The following is a 19,379-nucleotide window of genomic DNA, read 5'->3' on the forward strand; positions in this document are numbered from 1 at the left end:
CGAAAACAAAGTTAAGAAGAGAGGTGTGCCCACCTAGGCCAACCCCACCCCTTAGGTGGGGGAGGTGAGGTGAAGCACAACTCTCAGTCCCTGCCATCTTGCAGATGGAAGACCTAGCCAACCAGAGAGAGGCTTATTCCCCCTCCCACTGGAAGGTGGCATAATAGGAGGTGTAGCCACCCCAAAAAAGGGACCAATTGGTCCTAACCTGTACTTACCTGTAACTCCCTAAATTTGGTATTTAGGGGAAACCCTGAACCTTGCCTCCACAGATCAGAGCCGAAAAGAAGGACCGAACAGCTGTGCAGAGAGGAGAAGAGGAGCACACCAACTGACTTGACCCCAGCCATACCGGCCTCTCCCGACCTCAGAATCTTCCAACAGAACCTCTGTGTGTCCTGCAGCCAGCAGTCCTCGAAAACCCTGAGAATCTGCCCTGCCTTTGCGTCTAAAAAGGACTTTGTCTCCCATGAGCATCGACTTGCTCAAAAGTAACCAACTCTGACTCAGGCCAACTCTGTGAGTCTCCACCACTCTGCTCCCGGCGCCCCGTGTCCAAGTGAATCAACACCCTAAGGAGCTCCTCCGAGCTATCCTAGCCTGGATCCTAGTAACCCCTGAACCTCAACAATCTCGTAAATCAAACCTGCATCCAACAACTGAAGGTCCCCTCAACCGCGACCAAAGGTGACACCTTGACCGACTCCATAACCGAAGTGGACCAGAAAGAGCAACTATGACCGTCTGACCAACTCCATCTCCAAATGCTTGCAGTTACCGTACGATGACTCCCAAAGCCCCCATTCTCCTCAACAGCAGCTGACCGACTCCGAGGGAACCGCGACTTAGTCTGCAGCCTCAGCCAAGACTGCATCCTAAACCCAGCCACTCCTGTGCTGCTGATGGTGTAGTTCTTGTGTTGGCCATTCAGCACTGACCTCGACCCCAGAAGCTTTTGTTCCCAATCTGGTGGCTTGCTTGCTGCAGTCTAAAAGCCCACAACTGTGCCTAGCCCTTGGCTAACATGTGGTCCCTGCAACCCGCTGCCCCTGTGCCGCTGGCGGTGTGACTCGAGTGCCCATTTGACTGTAACTTACCTACAGACCCGTAAACCCAGTTCTGCCTTCTCAGGCCTAAATGTGGCTCATGAGTAGTACTGCAAATCTGTAATAACTTTGCAAAATGTATTGTCTCATTTTTCTTTCCCTCAGGAAGTGCACCAGCCTTGCATCTAGAGATACCTGGCTGTGTAAGAAAAGTAATTGCAAAGTAAACCTGACTATCTGCAGATATAAAGTAATTCTACAATAACTAATTCACTGCATTCAAACTGTATTTAAACTGCATATGCTTCCAAAGTATACTTATACTTACCTGTACCAGGCCTGGCTTGGTTCTAGAAAAGAAATATAACTAAATAATATATTTAAACAAACCAATTTGGTCCGAGTTCAGTCCTTGAGTGTGTGAAATCATCTCTTCTCTGAGTTGTACAATAAATGCTTAGCACTACCCTCTGATAAGGCCTTACTGCTCGCACACGCTACCACAAATTGAGAGTATGGTACTCCCTACTTCAACCTCTGCCTACCTTTGGGGATCCACTGGACTCTGTGCACACTATACCTCACTTTGGTCTAGTGTATACAGAGCCAGCTTCCTGCATGAAGAAACTGGCTTTTCTCTCTCAAAGTGAACACCCATTCTTCATCCTGCCCATCCTGCACCTCCCTCTCACATTGATGAGTGATTTGTTTTCCTGTCACTCTTTCTCTGCAAAGTGAACATCTGCAGTTGAATGCACACCTATTCATTTAAAATAAAGATATGATTGATTGTTGTGTGTGCTATGGAAATAGCCAAGCAAGGTAAATGTACATATCTGTATCTTTCCAGGTTTGCTCTTTTATAATCTCAGATCTGATGGCAAACTATTCTTTTGTCTTTGTGTCTATATTGTCTCTCCATCTTTAGATGTGCATGTGCTGCTCCTGGAAGATCTGTTAGTGCTGATGCAGAGACAGGATGACAAGCTTATGCTCAAGTGTCACAAAAAACCAGCTCCGGATCCATCCAAATCTAAACAGCTTGTTTGCCCTGTTATAAGACTAAACTACGTGCTTGTCCGCGCCGTCGCAACAGGTATGTTGGGCATTCAGAACTCTTGTCTACAGTGTCTGACACACACACACACGCACATGCGTACACGCACGTGCGTACACGCACACACACAGACACACACACACGCCCGTGCGCGCACGCACACACGCACACACAGACACACACGCGCGCGCACACACAATAGGACACACCCAGCCTCTCATCCCTCTGTTGCAGCTCCACGTCATTAAGTAACTATCATTGACACAGCCAATAGGCCTTGATTTAGTGTGCTAACACTTTAAAAATGCAAACAATAAACTCAAAAAGAGAAACAAAATGCTTTTTATAGTGAGGGCTCTATGCATTTGATACATTCGTCTTTTTGTTTCTGTGTCAAATAAAGGTTGATTGGCAATGGATTCGTCTTTATAGCCCGTCTTTAGTGTCTGTGGCCAGAAAGCGAGGAAGGACTATAATGAAGGCTGTCTCGCCAGGGTTCATAGTCAAAGAAACCAAAAGAGGTTTGCATTGAAGGCGAGACAGCCTTCAATATAGACAGTCGTTCCTTTCTATGCACCCCCTTAAAAATACCCATCTCAGCTGCACTAATGAGAAGCTCTTGGGATGACAAAACAGGGGTGAAGCCAGCAGCACACAGAGGAAGAAGAGCAGGGTCGAATTGGGATCAAAAATAGGCCTGGGCACCCTAAAACAATGTGGCCCCCATTCACCCTTTGCATCCTTTTGCAAAACATGTATTGGTCAATGTCCCACGGTTAATTGTTGGAATTAGCTAGGATAAAAGAATAACCTGCCAATAACCAGTCAGATCAAGTGATGAACGCTCATCTCACTGACCTATCTCTTGGGCCTACTGACAGGTAGTTTGATAGCTGATGAGTGTGCAGCAAAATAGAGGCCAAAGTAGTACTTTTTTTAAACAAGCCATTACAATTGAGCTACTGCTTTACATGTGATGAAAAAGATGGATGGGGTCTCTGCACTGGTTGTGACCAAATATAGGTAATTTGAAATCTTTTATAAGAGAGGAGTTAATGTAATGTACTATGGACTAGGGACGTGGCCTGAAATGTCAGCTTTCCAGGTGTGCACCCAATCAGTATTTGAATGCCTCTGGTGTTAGTGAGCCCAAAAATATCACAGAAAAAAACACATAAAACATGACAGACCATTTGACTTTGCCAGTGCTTATTAGCACAGATTTGTACTCAATATCATATAAATGAGCATTCTTCCCTTCGCATCTCTTTCCACTGTGCTAGTTGCTTACACTCTTTTCTCCTCACATCATCCTCTGAAGTCTTCATTTGCATCCCTCACTCTTCACCTTCTGCCTTTTTTTTTCATTTCTCCTTCTGCATTGTTTCTTTTGTTCCCTCCTCTCCCCCATCCCCTCTCTTACACACACATACACAGAGACACTGCATTTCTTTTCCTTTGGTGGAAATATTTTGACAGTATTTGTGTACCAATTGTACGCACTTTCACCTAAAATGGTAATTCCGATTGACAAATATACTTTATTGCTCTGTGCTCTCAGCAGAGGCCAAGAATTGGATGAGTCTAACTCCTTTGTGACCCACTACCAGGCACTGTGAAAGACAGGCACTGCCTTCAGACTCCTCTCTAGAGCTGTGAATCGTGCCCCGTCTTGAACACGCAGCAACAACTTGAAACCACTCAGACATGAGGGCTTGGTTGGCTGATCCATATGTTCCAGCCAAAACCCTTTTTGATGCACCAGCTGAACCTCAATCTGGTTCTCACACTTGATTTGAACCTCATTCGGCAGAGGCACAACTGTCCTCAGAACCTGCTCACATTTAAAACAGTGCTTCTCATTGCACTCATGTCAGGGCGTCACATGAGTAAGTTGCCAGCACTTTCTGTCCAGCAACCATACATTACCATCTTTCGGGACAAGTTAGTGCGAGACCAGGGAAGCATTCCCCCAAAGGCTGTAATGCCTTTCCACATTGAGCAGTCTATCCCTGCTGATATTCTTCGCTGTTCCTCATCTATCCAAGGAAGGAGAGCAAGACTCCATGGCCCAGACCGAAGAGAGCTCTGAGTTTCTATGTTTGTTAAACTAAATATCACTGGGTGGATGATCAGCTCTTTGTGGGTTTCTCAGGGGCAATAAAGGGAAGCTCAGTGCAGAAATAGACTATCTCCAGATGGATTGTTCTTTGTATAAAGATCTTCTATGGTCTGGCTAAGAAACAGCTTCAGGAAGGCCTCTGGGTTATTTTGACCAAAGCTGCTACCATGAATCTTGGACATCTGCAAAACTGTGACATGGGCATCAGTTCACACGTTCAAAAAGTACAACTGGATTACCAGGTAGGGTAAGAAGGGCACTTTTCCTGTTCATTCCTGCACAATTTCTTGGTCTTAACCACCCACAGATCCATTAGCTAGCGAGGTACTATTCTGGTATGTATTCACCAGATGAGGAATTTGTGGCAAGAAGTGTCCATCAGAAGAACAAGTTACTTATCTTTAGTAATTCTCTTTCTGGTGCATACTCTATCTATCCCCAGATTCCTCCTCGACCCTCCCTCCAAGTTTTGTGGGATGGACTAATTTGACTGATACTAAAAAATGTAAATTAGAGATCAGCCCACTGACACAATCTGATTACTAGGGCTCCGCGTCCCACAGCTCAGACAGATATCAGAAAGAAACGGATGTCCTGTGCAGAGGTTTTGATTATATAGGGACCCAATATCACTTCTAGGGTGGGACGGACCTGATGTGAAGCTTCTCAATGTCACCTAGCGGCATGCTAGGGAATTACTAAGAAAACAATCTTCGGATCCAGTCTGCCACCCGGGCATTCACAAGGTGGGGCTCTGCGGTCAGATAGATTATCCTTGCGAAAGAGTGTTACTGAAGGTGGGTAACTTATTTCTCTGCTACATACTTCAGGAACAGGATTTTAGATAGAAGATGAAAGTGAGAAGAGCCTATTGACAAAAAAGAGAGGCTTTTGAGTCTGCAAAATATCAACGTTGTAGATCAGTGACAAATAGCCCATCACAATAACATAACTGCAGCAAAAGAAAGAACTTAATGAGATTCAGTTCCTCATCTGGCTTCTTTTACAGTATACAAGGGATACTGGAGACTATTAAAATATTCCATAGTGTGATACAGCAACTTGTGAATTACCAGAATAGTAAAAAACCTAAATCTTAAGAGCCTGATGTCCTGTTCTGGATTGGTTTCTCTTCACAGCACTGGCAAGCATAACACTCCGCATAAAAGACAGCACCTGGCATCAGGCTATTAACTAATCTATATTAATTTCTCAGCTTTTATACATGGCCTACTGATGTGGAGCTACTCTCCACACATCCTATTCTCTCTGCTTCCCTCAATGTAGTGAGAGGGAAAATTAGTCCTTCCTGTCTCCACCCAGGAAGTTCCTGGCATCTCACTTCTGTCTGGGTCAGCTAGACCGCTGACCTACTTATATAACAATTTCCTTTCCTGGTGGACATGACATCTCCCCCCACTTACAAAGAAATTCAGTCAATCTCTTCAGTGCATCCTTTGGGCTCTGTAGTTGGTTTCTTTGCTCCGCAAATGTTGAGAGTGGTTCTGCGGATGTTGAGGGTGATGTCTGTTGCGGGGAGTGTTCGTTAATGAGGTGAGCATTCTTTCTGCTCCCTGACTGGTTTGTTAGCTCTGCTGACCTACTTATAAAACAACGTCTTTTCTTAGAAGACATGACATCTCCCCCCCAATTACAAAGAAATTCAGTCAATCTCTTCAGTGCATCATTTGGGCTCTGTAGTTGGTTTCTTTGCTCTGCGAATGTTGAGAGTGGTTCTGCAGATGTTGCGGGGAGTGTTCGTTGGTGAGGTGTGCATCCTTTGGGCTCCTTGATTGGTTTGTTAGCTCTGTGGATGTTGAGTGGGGTTTCTGTTGAGAAAGGTGTTTGTTGTTTCGATGCTTCACGAGAACAAGGGTCGGCTCTGGGACCCATTTACTTGTTCTGTTTGCCTCACCCACTCCCAATTGCATTTGGGAATGTTGAAGTCTTTGACCATCCGGGCATATGCATGTTCTTTTCTCATCCCCCTTTCCTTGAGAATGACATGTCTCTGTCAACATATGTCTGCCTTTCTTACAAAGGGATGAGACAGCCTTTTCCCAACATTTTTGGGTAATGTCCCATACATTCGTTCTTATTCTGCAAGCTCTTTGAGTCAGCCGAGCTGTCCCCATCAGAGGTGAAGATATATTATTTATGTCTTGATGTGAATATAACTGACATGACATGTTGCGTTGTGGGGTTAGTGATTGTTCTGAGTCATCGGCATGTGATGTTTTGCTCTGAACTGGGAGAACGTTCTCTGATTCCAATGTGCATTTGGGTGATTGACTGCATTGGCGTTTTCTTGATCTTGACTCTGTTGACCTGAGTGATTGTGCAAACATGCTTTCTGAATCAGATGAATCTTCTGCTGATTTCTTTTGAGGAAGTCCTTTTGGGTGTGTTCTCACTGGTGAATCTCTTGAGCTGATGGACTGTGATGAACTGCTCCTTGAGTCGGAGCTGTCTTTGGGACGTTTCTTTGGGTACATCTCTCGAAGTGTCTTATGTGCTCTTGCAACGAGGGATAATTTGATAGCCGAGTGTTTATTTCTATTGTTTGGCCCCAGTGCATTTTGTCTCTGCTCCTCTCATGTGATGTTAATTGTCTCCTCTCAGTTTTCTCCTTCTTGTCATGGGTGTCTTGAGTGCGTTTGCATACCCATTTCCGGTGTCTGAATGAATTGCCCAGTCTTATGTGGTTTGGTTCTTCTTCTTGCTTGTTGGACGCACTGTCGTCTGTGCCATGTGTGTGATATATTCCACTGCTTGATGCTTCTTCAGAAAAGTCTAAGAAGTTCGATAAACAGTGGGTGGCTCCGGTGTGTTTGTATACCGGTTTCCAGAGTTGGTGTGAATTGCCTTATCTTCTGTAGTTTGTTTTTTCTTCACGCTTGTTGGGCATGGTGTCGTCTGTTCCATTTGTGTGATCTGTCCCACTGCTTGATGCTTCTTCAGAATATTCTGGAAAGTTTGATGAATGGCTCCTTGAAGTTATTTCAGTTTGTCTGTCACAATCCCGGAATGTCCCGGTCTTTTGTTTGCCATCCTCCACTGCCTTTTGTATTGTTGAATCTGAGTATTTCATTTCACTTTGTCTATCGTGATATCTTGCTTCTGGTCTGTCTTTGCCCTCACTCTTTCTGGCTCTATTGGTTTCTTGGACTTTACTCACTGACATGAGAAATATCTAATTTTTCTTGTCTTCCTTTCTTGCATTGAGGTGCAATTCTCTTGCTTTGGTCCGCTCTCCAGCTTCGGCCCTCCTAATGATTTCCTTTAGCGAGAGCTGCTTTGGAAGGATCTTGCGCTTCGTGTCTGGTATTAAACAGCCCTCAATTACCCTGAGTCGAATTGCTTCCTCATTTGTGAATGTATTAAAATTGCAGTATTGTACCAGACTTTGTAACCTTGTAATGAAATTTGTTAATGATTCACCTGGTTCCTGCCGTGCTGCGTTGAAGATGAGTCGTTCTTGATCCACCTCTTTCTTTGTGTTGAAATGGGCACGTAGTGTCTCTTTGAGTTTTTCATATGTCTCTGTGTCCTTTGTTGAAAACTTTCTGATTAGGCGTCGGCCTTCATGCCCCACCAGCTGAAGTAGTAGTAGCAGACGTTTTTCGTCTCTTCGCTCACCGGTTGTTGCAAGAAATTCATCCAGTGACTCCAGCCACCGTTTCCATTTGGGGCCCAAACCTTGGGTGCCCGTCTGTCTCACTGGGGGTGGCACTTCAACGCAGGGGTTAGATTTTTGTGTTTCTTTTCCCACCGACATGATGGTGGAATGTGCTAGTATGATAATGCCACAAGACTGCTCACTATACTTTATGTATTATTTGTTGGCCCTCTTCGGTAGAGGTCTTGCGTATAGTTGTTTTTCTTTGATTTTGGAAAAGCTCACTCAAAGGTGATCACTGTATTCTTTCTGGCAGCATCACATTTTCTTTGTAGAGCTGTTCCAGCTTTGATGCCCCCAGCTATGTGTATTCCTTTCAAAAGCCAACCTGGCTTGGTGTCTGCCCTTAGTATGGCTGTCTCAGTAGGCTTCAGTGAGTTAGGCTTGGATTGCCTAATTCCAATACGGCTGCCTCATTGATTTTAGTGGATTTGTCTCAGGGTGTCTGACTTCAACATGGCTACCCCATAGACTTCAGTGGACTGTCTCTCAACTTGTCTGACTTAAAAATGGCCGCCACTCGGCTAAAGCATGCATGGCTTGTAGTTCAGAGAATTCCTGCTTTTCTTTAAAGCTGCACGCTAGCTGCAAGTAATTTGTGCTTCCTCAGCACTAGTACTTTCTTATATTACTTGCCTCCGTTATCTGCAGGCGTGATATTCGATCCCACCTTCGTCGCCAGTTGTCCTGTTCTGGATTGGTTTCTCTTCACAGCACTGGCAAGCATAACACTCTGCATAAAAGACAGCACCTGGCATCAGGCTATTAACTCATCTATATTAATTTCTCAGCTTTTATACATGGCCTACTGATGTGGAGCTACTCTCCACACGTCCTATTCTCACTGCTTCCCTCAATGTAGTGAGAGGGAAAACTAGTACTTCCTGTCTCCACCCAGGAAGTTCCTGGCATCTCACTTCTGTCTGGATCAGCTAGACCGCTCACCTACTTATATAACAATGTCCTTTCCTGGAGGACATGACACCTGAGTAGTGTTCAGTGACACAAGCAGTCTTGAGTAAATCACGTTCCTATTTCAGCTTGGATTAAGCAGTATCATACAGTGCACGCGTTTTCCTTTTAAAATGCTGATAAATTTTTTAAAAAGGTAACGGGAAATACAGTTTCTATTCTTTTTTGTTGTTCATCGAATACCTAAGCATTAATAAGCAAATCAAAGTTTTGTACCTCAACTTAAATCCTTTCCTAAAAGAGGAAACCTGAAAGGGCTAGTCTGCATACTTGCATGAAGTCTCTGGGAATAAAACCTTCTTTCCTGAAAAACAAGGGTTTCCCCCACGGATTTCATTTGAATTCTTACAAGGCACTGCATGATATTTGGTAGGTTGATTGGAGATTTGGGAGGGCAGGCAGTTAAACCTGAATGACAATACCGAAGACAGGGTGTCTAAATGCTAACGACAGTTCTGTTGCCTCATTTGTAGGCTCTAAATCTGAAAGGGTATATTATTGGCAAGCAGACCCATGAAAAAGCACTGAAGGTTAACCCTGGTCACTTGCAAATAGATGCTGATGAGGCTGACTGGTGAATATATATTTGTACAGGAATGTCCCATCCTGGGTTTTGCAAATAAAGTCTATATATATACTTGAGGCAAAACAGAGACCTGTTTTAGAACAGAAATATATAAGCACCATTTGTAAAAATGGAAACCTACTCACAAAAATACATTTTTAAGTAATTAGTGAACCCATGTCCCTGGTTTTCTTCCAATAGCAATTGCAACAGTTCATCCGTGTTGTTCATGAATGGTCAGCACGACATTTTGTGTGTATACGGTCATATTTTTATCAGTGCTTAGTTCGAAAGACTTTCTTTGTGTTTGTAGGGATGTATAAGGTGCATTTAAAGACAAGTCAGCACTATTCTTTGTTATGTTATATGTATTTGTGGATGCTCTGCCATCCATGAGGGTATCCAGGCACTAAGCAGATATGTGCCTATCCCTGCTTATGGGAGGTTGGTTAATTGAAAAGCCTGGATGTCAGCTTCTTGCAGAATTGAAAAAGAGAGGAGGAGTCTCTGATGTGGAATGGGAGCTTGATCTACACGTTAGGAGCGATGTAAGAGAACGCCAATCTTCCTGATCTGGTTCTGTGTATGTATTGAAAGTGTGCAGGTAGGGGTTGTGCAGAGTGGCGGGGTTTGGGTTGTCGGTGGAAAGAGATGCGACTGTTCCAGTAGGTTGGTGTCTTTGTTGTGTAGTGCCTTGCATGTGTGTGTGAGGAGTTTGAAACTAGGGCATTTTTGTATCAGAACCTAATGGAGCTCTCTTAGGTGTTGTGTGATATGAGCTTTGTGTGGGAGGTTGAAGATGAGTCTGGCTACAGAGGTTTGTAGACTTCTGGTGAGTTGCTTGGTGATTTCGTCATAGAGGGTGTTCTTGAAGTCCAACTTGCTGATTACTTGAGTGTGAGTGACGTTTTTCCTATTGTTGCTTGGGAGCCCTTTGAAGATCTTCCTCAGCATCTTCAAGGTGTGGAAGTAGGATATAGTGACAACATTCACTTGTGCGGTCACATCGAGTTCGCTGTTGATGATGATGTCGAGGTTCCTGGCATGGATGATGAGTTTAAGTTCCGCTGCCCACCAGTTGCAGTCTCATGGTGAAGTGTTCTTGACGAAGATCACTACTTCTGTCTTGTTGGTATTGAGCTGTAGACTGTTGCCTTTCATCCAGTTATCAACTTCAGTCATGCAGGTGGTGAACTTGTTTCTTGTGTTGGGAAACTTGCGACGGAATGCATAAGTTGTGCGTTGTTAGATAGGAGAGGATGTTCAGGTCGTGTTCGCAAATGACATTGGACAGAGGGATCATGCATGTGTTGAAGAGGGTGAGGCTGAGCAAGGAACCTTGAGGCTCTCCACAAATAAGTTTGCAGGCTTCTGAAGAGTAAGGGGCCAGGCTGACACCTTGTCTTCTATCCGTTAACAAGGAGCAGATCCAGCACAGAAACAAAACCAGGGACCACTCAACCACCTTCTCTAAGCCAGTCCACCCTCGTGAATAAGTGCTTTTGATGAGAAACGCATACAAATTATTGATGAAATGCCTGAACTATTTTTAACTTTTGGGGATTACTGTAGGTAGTGCCCAGTACGCCTTTTTTTCCTAACTTTGCCATTACTCACAGGGTTGAGCCATAGGTTGTTATCCTCAATGCTAAGATGATCTGCTTCCACATGTGGACTGCTGAGGCTAAAACGTCATCAAAAGAATTGGTGTAGGCTGATAAGGATCTTTGAGTCATGATAGACTAATTACTCTTGCATCTACCCATTAAAGAGTTCTGCATAATCTGTTTTATGTCTTTAAAAACGAAATTGAAATCCTTTGAGCCACCATAGTTTCTCAAATGTTTGTACAAATGCTATTCTCCAACCCATTTTGTTGACTTTAAACCCACATTGGCACCAAAGAATCTGAATCAGATAATCTTTTACGAAAGATGCTTGTCTGCTGAAATCTACAAATTACAATCTGCAACCATAGGCCTCACTGCTCTACTAATAACTACCAATACTGTCAAATCATCACTTGCTTTGAGGAGTCTCTTAAAACATGACACATACCATCATAAGAAAGACACTTAACCTAAGGTTGTCTCCAGTCTATCCCATAGAGGTAATTGTCACCAGACAACTGTGAATGTGAATTTATAAAGTGCACTCATGCCCAGGGGCATCTAGGTGCTGACCCACTGAAGGAAGAACCAAAAAAGCAGTAAAAAGGATTTGAGGTAATGAAAGACCTGTTGATTAAAAAGCCATGTTTTCAGGCCTTTCCTGAAAGGAAGCAGTCCTGTCATTTTGTTAAGATCAGGGGGAAGAGTGTTCCAGAGTTTGGAAGCACAGGTAGCAAAGCTTCTGCCACCCCATTTGGATCTTCTACCTTTAGGGACAGTTACGTTATATGCAGAAGAGGGGCGTAGAGACCTGTGAACAATATTTTCTTGAATGACTTGCATTCTGACGTCTGCCCTCATCACTGTACTGAATCTGCCCACTTTATATTCAGAGAGGGACTGTTCAATACCAGAAATAGTTGTCATGCATGTGCCCTAATGCTGCTGTACCTGGTGCAAACTTTTGATAATCAGTGGTCACATATTAATGGAGTATAATTGATGTGAAAGTGACTTGCCTTATGTAGATGTTGTTTTGAAAAATACTGGATTCATGAAGTCAAACTGCACCACCTTCTCTGATTCCACCAGCTTATCTATTGGAGTCCCACAAGAACCTGCACCTTCTCCGAGCCTCATCAATCTTGTGGTTGTTTTTTTTTTTTTTATCAGACCAGAATATCAATGATATCCCAAGTGAATATACAAAGGCAGTTACAATGACCTAATATAATGAGTTCTGCAAATCTACTGATGTAAATGAGCCTGCAAACTCTGGTGGCAAAAATCTTTATAACAGCAAATTGGGGCTGTGGCACACCCAGACACAATGAGATCCAGCGATGTGAGCCTTGTCATTGATGATGTCTCATGTGCTTAAAGCTCTTACAGCCTCATGCATCAACCCAAAATCCAGTCGGTAAAATACCGATTCGGTAATAGCTCCCGGTATTAAGTAAAAAATACCCAATCCCAATGCATCAACCCAAAAGCAGAAATCGCTATTTAAGGAATCCTTAAATAGCGATTCTTTAAATAGGGATTCCTTAAATACCGATTCCTTAAATAGCGATTGCATTTAAGGAATCCCAAAGTGAGATTCCTTAAATGCAATGCATCAAAGTTAAAAAATTAGCGATTTCGCTAATAGGGGGAGCAAATTACCATGAAGATGAACTGCATGGTAATTTGCAAAAACTTTGAAAAATGCACTTTTGTGCATTTTTCAAAGTTACATGTTGCGCACACACATGCCCTTAGAACATGTGTGTGTGCAACATATGTGCACATATCATTTTCAGGGGTGCAACAGGGTGTCCTTTTGACACCCTGGCACCCTTGAAAGTGCTCCCGCTATTAGCGATTCGGTAATACCGAATCGCTAATACAGAATGGCTTTACAGTCATTCCTATGGGCCTCCAAGCCCATAGGAATGAATGGGTAGGTATTCCTTATTACCGATTCGGTATTACCGATTCGGTAATAAGGAATATTAGGAATCGCTATTTGAATAGCGATTCCTACATGCATAGCCTTTTGCTATTCCTTATTAGCGATTCCTTATTTTTCGCTAATAAGGAATCGCAAATGGCATTGTTGATGCATAGGCCCCATAGTGTCTGAAACCACATGTACGCAGAGGTGATGCAGGCCCAAATCAACCTGAAATAAAAATCTTCTGCAAGCAGCATGCTGATCGTAGCAAATCCAGACCAAAAACATCTTTATATCACTGCCATCTTGGCCGGACCCCAAGGCAACCCTACCTATACCACTGCTAAGTATCTTAATTAGTAAGTGTTGTTCAATATCTCTCACCAAGTAAATATTGTCATCAAAGATGTGGTTCATCACCTCTTAACATCTGCACAGAATACTAGCTCTTCTACTTTCACCCAAAAGAATTGCCTTATCTAGTTATGGTCTTATCCTGCCTGGATACTGCAACGACCTATACAAATAACAAAATCCAAACTTTTGCTGCATGGCTCATACTCTGGGTAAAACAGAATACCATATTACACCCACCCTTTTAGCACTTCTGTGACTCGAAATCAAGGAGAGATAACAATTCAAAACCCAGTGCTTAGTCTACAGATCTCTTCATGGTTACGCTCTATCGTATCTCAAAAGTTTTCTTCGTCTGTACTATTCTTCTAGGTCCTTGAGATTGGCCTGTTGTTTTGTCCTTACAAAGTCTCATGGTTTGGTGATATTATCTTCCTGTTCGATGCTCACATTTCTGAATGACACTTCTCACCACAGATTCCTCACCTTTAAAATATCCCCAACTTTCGGACTGGATTCAGAAAATGTTATAGATACTGCTGCTGACCCACGCACACAAGGCTCTACACATCCAAGGACCCTCCTAAATTAGCCACCTCCTCATCTTCCACCAACCATTGAGACAACACCATTCCACCTCTCTTTTACTTGCCAATACTCCCTGCATTTACCAAAGCAGAAGTGGAGGATGCTCCTTCTACCACATCAAAGCAAAGACCTGGAACAGCCTCCCCAAACACATCTGGACCATCACATCACTTCCGAAATTCCAAATGGCCCTGAAGACCTGGCTATTCGGATAAGCCTCAGGCTGTAAGCGTCCAGATAACCTATTGGGTGATTAGCTGTGCTTTTTAACTCCTGATTGATTGGGCCCCCGCCTGCTAGCTGGTGGCATTGTGTGACTTTGCATAGGCATCGTACCCCCCAGGCCATGATGGAATGGATCACATATCAAAGAAAAATGTGGAGTCAGAAGAAAAAATTATGCGTCACTCAGCTTCCAATGTTTTAGGTACCAATATCATTGGAGAGAGCTCTTGTGACTGAACCTCTCTAGTCCCTATTTTACATTAGAATGGGGTGGAGGATACCTGGTTGGTTTTATAAATCAACCCTCACCCACCAGTACTACTGGTGGCATGCTTCGTACTTCGGTCCTCACACAATATCACTAATGTGTTTGGATGGGCTCAACGCTATTGACTTGTGATCTCTTATTTGAAGGTACAATGTGATCTCAGGTTAAAATTGTCTGCAAGTTTTTCCTATTCTTCTGGTGCTTTGCTATTTTTCAAGCTACCTTTGGTATGGTTAAAAATGTAAAAAGAGTATAAAATGTACTCCACCATCTAAGATCAACATGTTTCAGCCAATAACAGTCGTCTAACACGGTTGTATTACTTTCTTTAAGACTGAGGTAGAAGATCGCTTTTCTTTTCCTGACACGGTTTGTGTAGGCTAATCATCTGTGACAATTTTACATGCTATACTTAATGCATCCAAATCAAAGGAGAGCGAGCCCTGTAGATTCCATGTGGTCTGAAATTATTCAGAACTATCCCAAACCCTCAACCTATCTTAGCCACTGGTGGTGTGAAGTTATCACCACTATGGTGTGTTGTTGGGTGGTGTCGTCATTGGGTTTCACACCTAGGCACTCAGTTCCCTAGGTGAGTACTTCCATCCTAGGGAAAATATTTGTGGGATCCGTGTGGTGTTGTTACTAAAATTATCTCCTGTGTTTTAGAACAATTTTTTAACTAAGGTGAAGTATACAGCGGTAAGATTAAAAGGAGGTGTTATGACGTTCAAAGGACGTGTAAATTGTCCTTCACATCACAAATTGTTTGTCAACAAGTTTTAGCCTGTGTTGCCGTAAGGGTCTGGGCTTTTGTCAGGACCAAAATCAATATTCAATGGGTCCCTAACTGTTGTTTTTTTGTGTGTTTGTAGACACATAAGTCGATTATCATGTGTCTTCATTCCAATTCACTTTGTTGGAAAGCTAAATGGGCTTTCGTTGAGCCTCTGCCTTACTTAAGTTTCCTGTTCTGCCTCATGCGAAAGATGAGGCTGGATACCATGGCAACTTGCCAACAGCCAATCCCTGTTGACCTGACCTGGGTCTTCCTCATCCTTCCTGGAGTGGCAGAACAGGAAACATAGGTAGAACTTTTTAAGTTAGAGATCAGCGTACTGTCACCAATAATTGTTCTATCTGAGGGTGCGGAAAAGAGTGAAGCAACTGGCGCCAACATGCAAGAGTGGCACCTATATGCAGCCCGGACACTCCTGGGGTAGCACAAAGACTGCAGAGCCATACAATGCTACCTGCTAAGAGGCCATAACAATGTAATTAGGTCTCAATTAGTATGATTCTGAAAGTGTGCATTATATGCCTGGAAGAATTTACACAGTACATATTGCACATCAGCTTTCAGGAAGAAAAACTGCTGAAGCCACAATGTCGACATACTCTGTGGCATAGCTGTTAGAAATATTTGAATTAAGAGAATTGTTTATGCAGTATTTTAGTGCACTCTGGCCTGCTCCTTTCGATGTATATGGTTGTTTGCATTGTGTGATCGGGAGCGGTTGAGGATGCATGACTGGTGTATAAGCATGATGTCCATCAAGTGAGCCCTGACATATACGTTGCCTGCTGTGCTTGCATCTACGGCTTTGCATTTGTAGGATATTCTCTTTTTTCAGACGGGTGGATCGGATTTCCGTATTTATGTCTCAGTGTTCTTCATTTTCCATGTACTTGCATACAATAAAATGATGTAAAGAAAAGGCTGGTTACAGGAGTCATTGCATTAAATGAACGAGTTGGTAAATGAGCCTCAGTTGGATAAAATCTGATCACTCTCATTGGGGAAAAAAAACACATTTTTATTTCACTGCCTCGGTCCCCGCTGCCTTTTGGCTGTTGTTTCAGAACCTTTCGGTATTTGCTCTATAAAATGTGATACTTCACCCTGGAGGGCATCAGTGCTTTTATGAACAGTGAAACATTGTAAAAATATAAATTTAACTGTAAGTAGGAATTTGCTAACTTTTCCATCTGCTGAGAAAAGGATTTAGCAAGTATGCAATGTTATTTCTTCATTTTGTTTTTCAAATTAGTGGTACCTTTAAAAGTTACTTTCCATAGATTTCATAACTGGTACTTATGTAAACTATTGTCTTTATTTGTGGCAAGTTGGTATATAAATAATTAGGAATTCCGTCATTGTTGTGTCTATTAACTTTCGGTTTCTGCCATGGTGGTTTCCTGTATAGTCTTCATTTGTTTTTCAGATGAGAAAGCCTTTTACATCATTTCCACATGCGAGTATGTACCACAGATCTATGAGCTTGTGGCACGCACTTCACTGGAGAGAAACAGGTAAGAATTTCAGCTGACACCTTAATACGCGAACAGTGAAGCAACAGGACTCTTCCTAAGGGCCATATTTTGTAGAGGCTCCAAATAAAGTACCCTGATGAATATAGTCAGTGTATCCTCATACAGGCTGGAACAGCTTGCATATATAACTGTTTTGTACAGGGATAGCCAGAAGGAGAAGTCTAAAAAAAGTTCTGATCTCTGAGACTGTTGCGCTTCTCCAGACAACTTGTGTCGAGTCCTCAATGCCACTCTTCTAAGGATAATGTGAAATGACTGGTCCAGTTCTAATGTTACCAGCAGTCATTTCCGCAGTATTTACATCTTGTCTGAACAGTTTGAGGAATAACCATCAGAGGTTCTGCTGTGGTTCCCTTATATCACTTAATACATTTGTAATGCTTTCGAGAGAAAAGAAATAGTTCTTAGCATGTATCCTTCACAAAGCTTTGCCAACAATTTTAACGTAACCCAGTTGGTCTGTTCTAGGAGCGCTGGTCATCAATCACTTTAAAAAGAAAATTCTACTTGTCTTATTTTTGTGGCCTTTTTGTGACTGTTCTTTTCCTTTAATTTTATTTGTATATCCTTCTTGCATCCTATGGTGACATATTTTACTTTTGAAGCTGGTTTTTGCCATATGTATTAACATTAGTACCTGGGTTTTCTGGAGACCAAAATTCTTTGAAGGCCTTAAAGTGCCTAAAATACCTCAGCACACAACACTGATTATACAGTTAGTGATTCACGCTAACTGTAATGGTGAATTGTACATTGATGCATAGTAATTTGATATATCATAACAATGATGAGGGTTACAGCAGATTAGCATCAGCCATAGCCTGCACTTTGGTCTCACAGACTAACCATTTATTCGAAACATTAATTAGGATAGAAGAGGGGAGCCAAGCAGACACAGAACCCCTAGCGTGTTTCAGAACCCACAGCGGAAGAGCAGGTTGGAGTTTTATGATGAGGATGAGTAATATGACCAACTCATCTTAGTGGCATCCCAAGGGGATGAGGATATATGGAAGGACTTAGACACCAACTCTCCTGAGTACAGGTCTGTCTCCATCCATTCTCTGCCAGCCCAACTGGATGACTTTTTTCTGTACGATGTTGTCATTAAAAGGAGAGTAGACACTTAAAAGTACAGCTAGAAAAAGACAGGCCCTAGAGTGTTTCCTCCCAGAAATACTGCTATCACTGAAAAAAGATCTGAAGAAAGAGTTTTTGCCCCTGCTACCTTGAATCATGAACCAGAGGAAAGAAGCATTTAACAAGTCAGCTTTCTCTGAAGTAGTAAGAACAAGGCTAGAGAAGAAATATAAACCCTCTAGAAAGACTTACTAGACAACAAGCAATGAGCTTGCAGACTCCACTGCGAGGAAAAGGGCTAATGCTCCAGCATCCAAAGGACCAGTCCCAGAGAAGGAAAATAAGCTGTTTGAGATGGAAGGAAGAAAGATGAGGCATTCAGCAGCCACACAGTGACGCACCACACATTCTAGTGTTATTAACGGTAGAAGGAAAAGAAAGAACTGATGCAACATGTCCCAGAACAATACAAATGCAATACAAGCAGGAAAGACCATCTTAAATTCCAGCCTCAAGTCAGCCCTTGAAGCTGCTAAAGCAACCAGCAGACCGATGTGCATGGACACTACACTAAGAATACGTGCCTTACTAATAGTATCCAGCTTTAAACAAGAAGTCCACATTTCTTTGATAATTATGTCTTTTACAGGGGAAAGCCGCACGGAGCTGCAGTTGATGACTCTCTCCAGCAGATACAAAAATACAATCATATGGAAAAGGCAGTGGGCCCCTACAATTCAGGTGGTCTTACAGTAGGAGTACTCCTCCTTCCAGGAGAGCAATTGAAAGAGAGAATTTGCAGACCATTCTACAACCAACACAGTGCTCCCAAGGGGTGAGTGTGTAGAGACCTAGTACTGCATGGCCATACCCATTGGCGTGGAGTCACTTCTTTTGAGTCACGGCCTTTGGTGATGGCAGACCATAAGTGGATCAGCCACAGACAGCAAGTGACTCGCAAAGAGAAGCCCTCAGCATCAAACACATTTAGGGAGTAGACTGGGAGGTTTGCTCCTGGAATTGAGGAACATCACGCATCACAAATGGGTGCGAACGTCTTAAAACACAGTTACTGCCTAGAGTTAGGAATGATAACATCAGATGTCAAGCCAAACAGGAGAGCTTGCAAAGGAGAGGAAATGACACTGTTAAAAACAGGAAATACACAACCTCATACAGAAGGACCAGTAGGGCAGGTGCCAACAGACTAACAAAACTAATGACTGTACTCTCTCTGCTTCCTCATCCCCAAACAAAATTTAATATTGAGAACCATCATAGACCTGAGATTACAGAAGACATTCACCAGACACAAAATTTCAAGACAACTTCACTGTAGAAAGCCATCCCATTGCTAAAAGAAGAGGATTACATAGCAACTGTAGACCTCAATGGACACATATTTGCACACCCTGATGAACTTCAAGCACAATAAATCCCTTAAGTTTGTGGTACACAATTCACATTACTAATTCTAAGTTTTACCCTTGGAATAAAGTAAGCACCAAGTGTGTTTACAAAATGTCTTACAGAAGTAGCAGCT

At 42.8% G+C, this 19,379-nt stretch overlaps 1 protein-coding gene across 1 annotated transcript in view; it reads left to right on the plus strand.

Moving 5' to 3' along the window:
* Positions 1 to 19,379, plus strand: part of LOC146771105 (rho guanine nucleotide exchange factor 11-like) — a 55,687-nt gene that overhangs the window by 30,959 nt on the left and 5,349 nt on the right. The window contains exons 6-7 of the mRNA XM_085640353.1: positions 1,975 to 2,142; positions 16,648 to 16,735. Coding sequence (XP_085496479.1) covers positions 1,975 to 2,142; positions 16,648 to 16,735 — 256 coding nt within the window. The remainder of the gene's footprint in view (positions 1 to 1,974; positions 2,143 to 16,647; positions 16,736 to 19,379) is intronic.

This window comes from Triturus cristatus, unplaced genomic scaffold, assembly GCF_964204655.1.
Source record: "Triturus cristatus unplaced genomic scaffold, aTriCri1.1 SCAFFOLD_424, whole genome shotgun sequence".
NCBI lineage: Eukaryota > Metazoa > Chordata > Amphibia > Caudata > Salamandridae > Triturus > Triturus cristatus.